The 10113-nt window shown below is 54.9% G+C and overlaps 1 protein-coding gene across 1 annotated transcript; it reads left to right on the top strand.

The window, feature by feature from the left end:
* Positions 1-8961: 8961 nt before the first annotated feature.
* LOC134433961 (olfactory receptor 14J1-like) lies at positions 8962-9882 on the top strand (the record flags this gene model as incomplete). The annotated part of the gene is made up of 1 exon (XM_063182647.1): positions 8962-9882. A coding segment is annotated over exon 1 (921 nt), but the record flags the coding sequence as incomplete, so codon positions are not given.
* Positions 9883-10113: the final 231 nt, after the last annotated feature.

The following is a 10113-nucleotide window of genomic DNA, read 5'->3' as shown; positions in this document are numbered from 1 at the left end:
GCCCTAATTTTCTTTGGATTCATCTTCATCCCTTTAAAACAGACAAAATTGGGGTAAAAATCAATAAATTCATCAAAGGCATCTAAAGCCTCACTTTTTACTTTTGTTTTGGGGGAATCTGGGATTCAGGGAGATGATTGGGAGAATTTGGGGGTTTTGGGGGTATTTCGTGTACTTGTTTCCCTTTCTTTGCTCTGAAAGAGACAAGAGGGTTCAATCTGTCACCTTAATGCCACTGAAAACTACTCACTCCCACCCCAAAATTCCTCAATTCCACAACTCTTTGGTGTGGAATGGGGTTTGAAGGGGATTGAGCAAAGCAGGCTTCAAATCAGGAGGGTTGAGATGGGCATTAGGTGGGGCAGGATGGGTGGGATGGGGTTTGGGAGGTGGGAAATGGGGGAAATATGGCTTGGGAAGGGGGTCTTGATGTCCAGGAGTGGTGGGATGAGTTGGGGTTGGGATTGGGGAGGTGGGCTGGGGTCTGGAGTGAGACAGCCAGAGTTTGGGGATGATGAAGGGAGGGGGAGCCCATTACTGAGTGAATTTTTTAAGAATCCACATTCCTGAAGAGAATTTGAGGCATCTCATGTTTCTGAGGCAGTTTTGGGGCACTCCCCAGCTCTTGGGGGTTCCTGAGAGCAGCTCCATGGAGCCCCATTGCCAGGGGTGGTTGCCTTGGGCACGATCTCAGAGCTGTAGCCAAAGTCCATTGCCTCAGCGCTGGAGAGCAGAGAAATGATGAACAGCCCCAGACATCTCCAGTGTGTGTTTGGGGGCAGGGAGAATTCTGCATTGGTGGGGTGGTCACTGCCCCATCCCAGCCACTGCAGCCTCTGGTGCAGCCCCAAAGTGGCTGCCAAGCCCCTGGCACCCCAAAAACCCCAATTGTTAGAGGGACCAGAGCAGGTCAGGCTGTGACATGGGTGTGACACTGACACGTCCCAGGCCCCAGAGCTCACAGCAGCTGAGATCCAAGGCTGATTGTGGATCTCTGTCTCCCTCTCTCTCTTCTCCTGACTTCGTCTTTTTGAAATCTGGATAACTTCAAGTTGGACAGGTTAGAATTTGCTCAGTGAGTGCTTTATGAAGTGATGTACTGTAATTCCGCATTGTTTCACATGTCCCAAGTACCTTATTCTCTTTGCAACTAAGTGTGCAACTAAAAGTTTGTTCTCCACCCTCCTGAGCAGTTTGTTGTTTTCTCCCCTTGGCCATCTGTCCTGCAGGCTGTGCCCCCTGGGCGTGCTGCTCCTCTGCCCTGGCCGGCTGCACTCGCCCATCTCGCTGTGCCCCAGCATTTCTCACCCAGCATTTCTGTGCCCTCCCTGGGCTCCCTGCACCCAGTGCTGCTGGCTCCTGGCACACAGAGCCAGGCACAGAGCCAGGGCAGGAGCCCACCCTGCCAAGGGGCTCTGGGGCAGGGCAGGGGCTGCAGTGGCTTCTGAGCTCAGCAGCTGCTCCTGGCATGGTTCCATGGAGACCATGGAACGCTGCTGAGCATTGTCCCTGCTGAGGGTCACACACTGCTGGGGCACATTCCCTGCCTGCAGGATTGCTGAGCATTGTCCCTGCTGAGGGTCACACACTGCCGGGGCACATTCCCTGCCTGCAGGATTGCTGAGCATTGTCCCTGCTGAGGGTCACACACTGCCGGGGCACATTCCCTGACTGCAGGATTGCTGAGCATTGTCCCTGCTGAGGGTCACACACTGCCGGGGCACATTCCCTGCCTGCAGGATTTGTGCCCGACCCAAGCACTGCACTGATGGCTCCAGTGTTGTTTTCCAACAAAAACAGGGGAAGGCAAACTGTGTGCAGCTCATGGTATTTTAGTGTGTCTGAAACTCACTAAGTCACCGATCTCAGAGGTGAGATCCATTTGGAATTAACTGGATAGTAAAGTAGTGCAAGATGGAAAAGGGAGCATAGAAATAAATTGAGGAAAATATTTTGAATTGTTTCTTTCAATTTTCATTTCAAGCTGTTTCAGTTTTCCAGGAATCTTCTCTGCAATCCTGTCTGCTCTTTTCAAAAACCTTTCCTGGAGAAAGAGGTTGAGCTCCTGTCACAAGATGTGCCACCAACTGCAGCTTCTCTGGCCTTCCCACACGGTGCATGCAGCAGGACTCCTGCAGCAAAGCAGGACAAAGGTTTTGAGGACTTGACAACTTGTCCTTTCTTTTCCTGGTGGACTGGGGTGTAGTGCCTTTGCTGAGGTTTTCATTGGTACTGTTCTAGGCTAAGAAAACAGGAGGTACCAATACCAGAAATTGCTAGGGAATACAAACCTGGCTGCATGCATAGAAAGAATCTCCAGAGCCGAGCCTGCAGCCACAAGTGGAGAGTTGTGTGGTAATCATTCCAACTCGTCACTGGACATCTTGAAAATTATCTGGAATGTGAAAATGCTCTGACGGGGGAGTTTGTTTCTGAGTTCAGTGTAGATGATTCCGAATCTGGTGCCATGGTGCACAAATCAAGAACACAATCAGTTCATGAGAAGCACCAGAACAAGCTGGACCTCCCAGAGCAGCTGACTGAAAGAATCTGAAAAGGAGAAATGCAGGGGATGACCTGGTGAACCTTGCCAGAAAGAAGGATTTTTTCCAGTAATTCCTAATCCATTCCCTTGGCTTTTGGCTTTCTTTGCAAGGCCAATTGCATCCCAGGTTCAACATGAAGTGAGAAGCCTGAGCTTGTGCAAGTGGCTGAAAGATGCCCTGTTCCTCTGCAGGGACACTCAGGCTGGAACAGGAGCCCGAGCCCTGTCTGGGGAAGCCTCCTCCAAGCTGGAATTTGTGCCGTGCTGGGAGAGGAGGAGGAGGGGGAGAAGGCTGGTGCTGTGTGGCAGGAGCAGGAGGTTTGGGCCACAGGACATTCGGTCTGCGCCGTTGCCCCACAATGGGCGGCCGTACCTGGGGCTCTGGGCCTGGCCCCACGTGCGCTGAGCTCCCTGGGCTGGGCTCAGGTTCCCGCTGGGACTGGGCAGAGCCTGGGCTCAAACTGGGGGCAGCAGCAGTGCAAAACACCTCTGGGCATCTGTGTTTCCTGCTGCTGGGAAGGAGCAATGAAGCGAGTCAAGAAGGTCTGGTTTCTGTTTCTCCTGGTGGATTTTTTAATTTAATTCCACACTATGGAGGCAATTTCTGTGGTGGCCTCTGTCAGCTTATTCTATTTCAACAGCTTCAGCAACAGGGCTGTGTTTGAGCACTGCAAATGTGGCCTGTGTGGCTTTAATTCCCCTCGCCTTAGGGCTCAGGGGCTGGTGGACATTCCAGTATCTGCTGATCTTTATGCCTGTGACAAAAATACTGACTTCACTGTCATGAAACACCGTGCGTAGCACCAACTGAAAGAGGCACTTGCAGTTTTATGGATAAAATTCAGGTGGCAAGCAGAAGAGGGCCAAGAGCAGCCATGATCCCCAATTCCCAAGGCAAAGGCACAAGCACCTCCGGCTGTCAGCTCAGGGTGAGTAAAAGAGCATTGAACACAGCGCTGGAACCCGATCCTTTCTTCCTCTGAGGGCTGGCTCAGGGCAGCACAGGCGGGCCCTGAGCAGTCAGGGCTGTGTGTGGGTGCTGTCTGCTCTGCTCCAGAATTGAGCTGGAAAAAGCCCTTGGCAGCCGAGGCAGGAGCAGGCGGGAAGGGGCCGGCGCTGCTGCTGCTCCTGGCCGGGAGCCCCGGCTGGGCCGGGCCGGCGCCCCCTGCGCTGCGGCTGCTGCTGCTGCCAGAGCCGGGCGGCTGCAGGGATGGTAGCACTGGGGCCAGCTCCAGCACAGAGCTTCAGCCCATAGTTAACCCCGAGGGAAACACTCGGGAAAGGCTCCATTTCAGCCTTTCTGCACTCGTGGCTGTGAAATGACTGAAATGAAAGGAGAACAGGTAGGGCCTGACCCCTCCTCCTTTAGGAGGAGCCCCGGGCCTGCGTCTGTGAGGGGCCATGAGGGGCTGTGCGGGGCCGTGAGGGGCTGTGAGGAGCTGTGGGAGGCTGTGAGGGGCTGTGAGAGGCTGTGAGAAGCTGTGGGAGGCTGTGAGGGACTGTGATGGGCCATGATGGAACTGTGAGGTGTCATGAGGGGCCAGGAGGAGTTTTGAGGGGCTATGAAGGGCTGTTGGGGACCTTGAGGGGGAGGCGGTCTCTGAGAGGCTGTGGGAGGCCAGGTACCTCATGGAACAAAGGATTCATTATGACACTGTGGAGACAAGGAGACTGTTGTTGGCTGTACAAAAGCTCATGGAACCAAAAGCTCATCGTGACATTCCGGGGCCTCATGGAACTATGGAGACCATTATTACACTTCAGGACCCACTGGAACCAAGGGGCCATCGTGACACTGCAGGGCCTCATTTAACTAAGGGGTCATTGTAGCACAGCAGGGCCCCATGGAATCAAGGGGATCATAGTGGGGCTCTATGAGACCACGGGGACATTCTGACTCTCTGGAACCAAGGAGAGCACTGTGACACTACAGAGCTTGGTGGAACCAGGAACTCATGTAACAGAGAGGAGCCCAATGGAATCAAGAGGCCATTCCATACTTCAGGGCTTCATGGAGCCAAGGTGCCCTTGTGACACTGCTGGGCCTCATAGAATCCTGGAGACCATTATGGCACTTTGAGGCCTTGTTGAGTCAAGGGGTTCTGCAGGGCCTTGTGGAACCAAGGAACTCTTTGTGACACTGCAGGGCCTCATAAAAGCAATGAGACTATTCTGGCACTCTGAGTCCCCATGGCACCAAGGGGCCAGTGTGACACCACAGGGCCTCATGGAACCAAAGCAATCGTGACACTGCAAGATTTCATGGAAGCAAGAGGCCAGTGTGCCACAGCCATGCCTTTTGCAACCAAGGGTTCATTGTGATCCTGGGGAGCCCAACAGAACCAAGGGGCCATTGTGGTACTCTGCACAGTTCCCTGGAACCAAGGAAACCATTTTGACACTGCAAGGCCTCATGGAAGCAAGGGGCCATTGTGCCAATGGGGACCCAAAGAGACCATTGTGACATCTCTGTAGTTGGGGAAACAAAGATCTGTTGTGATACTACAGGGCCTCATGGAACCAATGGGCAATTGTGATGCTGCAGGGCCCCAAGGATCCAAGAACATGGAAAAGTTCTGGTTGGCTTGGCCTGACTGGTCCAGCTGACCTTGGCATGTTGAGGGTTGGTTCTCATCTGCCCCTAAAACCCTGGACTTCTGTGTTTTCCTTCCTGTGGGAAAGAACTCTCCCACTTCTCCAGGGGTTCATGGGTGAAATTGGGATTCCACATCGAAATTCAGTTATATCGAAGGATGATTCCTGTATGAAACCTGCCAGAACAAACAGCTCTGGGTGGCCTTGGCATCTTGGGGGCCACTTCTCATCTGCCTTCAAAACACTGGGGTTCTGTGCTTTTTTTTTCATGGAAAAATCATCTTTCAAGTGCAGGCATTCATAGCCAAAATTGGGAATCTGCCTCCAAAATTCCTTATATCCAAGGACAGCTCCAAGACAAAAGCTGCCAGGACTGTCTAGGTTCCCTTGGCTTCCTGAGGGCCAGCTCTCCTCTGCCTTTGAAACTCTGGGGCTCTGTACTTTCCTTCCTATGGAAAAAAACTGTCCAGGTTTGTCCAGGTGCCCATGGACAGAACTGGGATTTGGCCTCCCAAGCTCCATCTACCCAAGGACTGCTCCCAGACAAAAGTTGCCAAGACAAACAGGTCTGGCTTGCCTTGGCCTCCTTGGGGCTGCCTCCAATCAGCCTTTGAAACACTGGGGCTCTGCCCTTTCCTTCCTGTGGAGAAGAACAGCCATTCTGGTCCAAGCAATCATGGCTTAAATGAAATTCCACCTTCAAAACTCCACAAATATCTAAGGGTTGCTTTCAGACAAAAGCTGTAAGGAAAGACAGGTCTGGCTGGCCTTGGCCTCTGGTGACTGCCTCTGATCTGCCTTCAAGACCCTGGGGCTCTGTGGTTTCCTTCCTGTAGAATGGAACTGTCCCTCTTGACCAGGTGCCCATGGCCTCTAGCACATGAGCACTGTATAGGGCTAAAGTGCTCAGTGGGGTGGAGACTGAGGACAGCAGAGGAGAGCCCTGGCAGGGACTGAAGCGTGCTTTCAGAGTTGGTGAATAATTCTGACAAAGTAGGGAACAGCCTGAATAGAAAAAAATCAATGCCAAGGGTGACTGGGGAGGCCCAGTTTGGGAACAAGGAGAAAGGAATTTCCCTCCCAGGGCAGGGCTGTGGTGCAGCACATCCCCAGCAGGAGCCTGGAGCAGCCCCCAGGCTTTGTGTGGGCAGGCAGGGGCAGGCAAGAGTCAGCAAAAGAAGGGCCCAGCCAGGTGGGGCAGCTGGGGGATGACAACTGCCTGCAGGGACAGAGGCACAGGGCAGGAACACCGTAGCACAGCCTGGGCTGCACAGGGCACAGGGATGGGCAGCAGCTGCAGGACAGCCCTGCCTGAGCCAACTTGGGCAGCACTTTGGCCATGGCTGCTGGGCCTGGGCCTGAGGCAGGAGCAGGAGACAAGTGACCCTTGCAGGCCTGGGGCCTCATTGCCTCCTTGTCCCTGCTCAGCAGCCTGGCAGGGGCCGCCCCATGCTCCTGCCCTTGGCATTGCACATCCCCACATGCCAGTGCCCATCCCGGGAAGGGCCCTGAGCAAGGAGGGAGGGACAGGATCTGCCTGGCCTGGGGCTGGGGCTCAGGCCTTGGCCCTTTGCATTCCTCAAACACATCCAGGTGTGCTCAGCACCAGAGACACCTTTGCCTTGCTTGTCCCCAGATGTCATCACTGCCTCCAGTGTTCTGCTCTACCTGGAACCTGTGGGACCCATTAAAACTTCAAGAAAATTTGGAGTTACAATTTAATTTTGAGTTCTTTAGAAGTTTTCTGAACACTCTCTCAGGGACTGAGTCTGAGGTAAACAACACCAAAGCCCCAAGAGGCTCATTGAAGTCCTTGTGCTGTGTCTGTGCTGCTGAGCTTTAAAGGAACAGCTCTTCCCTGGACCAGCTCCTCTCCCAGCCCAGCAGGGCTGAGGGCTCTGCCTGCAGGCACTGAGGGGACAGGAGCCAGGCAGAGACAGGCTGAAGGCAATCAGGATTGGGAAGACATTGAGCTGAGACTTCACTTGGGGAAACATCTACACAGTCCTGTGCATGGTGAGTGTGTGTGTGCAGGGCAATGTCCCCTGTGCTCCTGGAGGGATCTCCTGAAGCAAGCACACCCCACAGCCTGAGGGATGTGTCAGGAGGACTCTCCCAGATTCTCTGTGGTGGAGGTGGGGGGAGGGGGGCGGGGCAGGGAGGATATGCTGCAGAGCGGGGCTGCCGTGGGCACCATCAGAGGGACAGGGCAGGATGGCTCCTGCTGCCAGGGACGGCTGCAGGGGGTGAAGCTGGGGCTGCAGCCAGGGCTGCTCAGAGCTCCAGCTCATGCCCAGCTCATTTCTGAGGGGACTTTTCATAAGCTCATTGAGGGCAGGAATTTCCTGCTTGGGTCTCTGCTTTCCTGAATCTGTGCTCCCACTTTTCCCTGGCTCAGCTTGGTGGCAATGGAAACTCAGCTGTGCAGGGCAGAGCAGGGGCTGAGACTTAAACCATCACCCTGAGGATTCCTGGGACCCTCATGAAGTGCCTGCACCTGCCCAGCCTCCAGACCCATCCAGCATCACATTTCCATGATGCCCAGGCTGGGGGAGCTGTTCTTTAATCCCTGCAGGGCCAAGCAGCTGAAGGGCAGGGCTGGCCCAGGGGCTGGGCTGGGCTCTGGCAGCTCTGGCAGGGAAGGAGCCCGGGGACACAGGAGCAGCTGGGGCTGGGACAGCTCCAGCAGCAGAGCCGTGGGCAGGGAGGGAGGGAGGCAGTGCTGAGGGAAGCTCTGCTGCAGGGCAGATGTGGCACCTGCCGGGCCTGCCCTGCAGGGCAGACACTGCCCGGAGCAGCACAGCTCTTGTGTCCCCTTGCAGCCAGCACAGCCCTCAGCCCAGGGGCTCGGGGCCCTCAGTTCCTCCTGGGCCGGCAGAGCAGCCCCAGAGATGAAGGGCATCTCTCTGGCCCTGTGCCCATTCCCTGCTGACCAGGGCCGGAGGGCCACTGTCCTGCTCTGCTGCTGCCTGGCAGGGGCTGGGCAGGGCTGGCCAGGGAAAGGCTTTTCCTCAGGCCTGGCTCTCTCTCTCTCCTTGCCTTGCCCAGGTGCTGCTGGCATTGCTGAGGGGCTCTCTGCAATGGCAGTTCCAGCTGCAGGGCCTGGCCCAGCCCTTGGGCTCCTCCTGTGCAGGCTGAGCACAGCAATGCGGTGTCCCAGCTCCCTGTGCCCGGGCAGCTCTGGGCAGGGCAGCCTGGGAGGCTGGCAATGAGCCCACTCTCCTGACTCTGGGAAAGGCAGGAGCCACTTTGTGTGCCAGGGATCCCTCTGCTCTCAGCTGTGTCTCCGGGCTGTCAAGGGTAACACGGGAGTGGATCTCAGAAAGGTGCAAGCCCAGGGTAGCTGGAACAGGAGAGAGGGACAGAGCAGCTCCCCTCAGTCTGCGCTGAGCCTCAAACAATCTTCCCACCTCACTGGATGATCAGCTCTCTCCAGGTGCACCAGAATCTCTCATTCTGCCTCCTGCAATCCCCATCCCTTCACCCATACAGCTCCTCTGCTTTAGGAGAAGATTCTTTATCCAAGTCCAAACAGCAGGACGTTCCCCTGACCTCACTGTCCCCCTGCACTGACTGGGGGTCAGGGCTGACTCCCAGGTGTCCTGCAGATCAAGATCCAGCTCCCGACACAGCATTGGCCAGCAGCAATCAGGGCTCCAGCAACAGAAGTGAGGAAAGTTCCCCTAGACATAGAAAAGGGCAGGTGTTTAGTGGCAGGAAAGTGTCTATGAGAAATGGCTTTGACTTTTCTGTGAGGAATCCCTCTTAAATATCACTGTAATTCCTCCTTCAAAAGGTTCCAATGCCTGGAGGCAGTGCAAATGTCCAACAGCAGCTCCATCAGGCACTTCCTCCTGCTGGCATTGGCAGACACGCGGCAGCTGCAGCTCCTGCACTTCTGCCTCTTGCTGGGCATCTCCCTGGCTGCCCTCCTGGGCAACGGCCTCATCATCAGCGCCGTAGCCTGCCGCCACCACCTGCACACGCCCATGTTCTTCTTCCTGCTCAACCTGGCCCTCACTGACCTGGGCTCCATCTGCACCACTGTCCCCAAAGCCATGCACAATTCCCTTTGGGACACCAGCACCATCTCCTACACTGGATGTGCTGTTCAGCTCTTTTTCTTTACGTTCTTCATTGGAGCAGAGGTTTCTCTCCTGACCGTCATGTGCTACGACCGCTATGTGTCCATCTGCAAACCCCTGCACTACGGGACCCTCCTGGGCAGCAGAGCTTGTGCCCACATGGCAGCAGCTGCCTGGGCCAGTGCCTTTCTCACTGCTCTCCCACACACAGCCAATACATTTTCCCTGCCCCTGTGCCATGGCAATGCCCTGGGCCAGTTCTTCTGTGAAATCCCTCAGATCCCCAAACTCTCCTGCATCAAATCCCAACTCCAGGAATTGGGGCTCATTGCTTTTAGCTCCTCTTTATCATTTGGTTGTTTTGTGTTCGTTGTTTTCTCCTATGTGCAGATCTTCAGGGCTGTGCTGAGGATCCCTTCTGAGCAGGGACGGCACAAAGCCTTTTCCACCTGCTTCCCTCATTTGGCCGTGGTCTCCTTGTTCATCAGCACTGTTATCTTTGCTCACCTGAAGCCCCCCTCCATCTCGTCCCCATCCCTGGATCTGGCCCTGTCAGTTCTGTACTCAGTGGTGCCTGCAGCCCTGAACCCCCTCATCTACAGCCTGAGGAACCAGGAGCTCAAGGCTGCACTGTGGAGACTGATGACTGGATGGTTTCAGGAAACATTAAACTGCTGGCCAATTTCTGCCAATCACTTGTAAAAAAGGCCATCTTTGATACTTCTTGATGGTTTCATTTTGGGGGTTGCTTTTCTTTGTTTTACTTTTAATCATACTGTCCAAAACTAAATGTCAGTGTTTGTGCCATTTCTCATTTTGTGTCTCTCCACCTTCCCTGTGGCCACAGACTGCATCAATGAGGGGCTGCGCTCCCTGTGGCTTTAAAGG

Source organism: Melospiza melodia, unplaced genomic scaffold, assembly GCF_035770615.1.
Source record: "Melospiza melodia melodia isolate bMelMel2 unplaced genomic scaffold, bMelMel2.pri scaffold_28, whole genome shotgun sequence".
Lineage (NCBI taxonomy): Eukaryota > Metazoa > Chordata > Aves > Passeriformes > Passerellidae > Melospiza > Melospiza melodia.
Note: the sequence above shows the minus strand (reverse complement) of the source record. Positions and strands in the feature narration are given on the sequence as shown.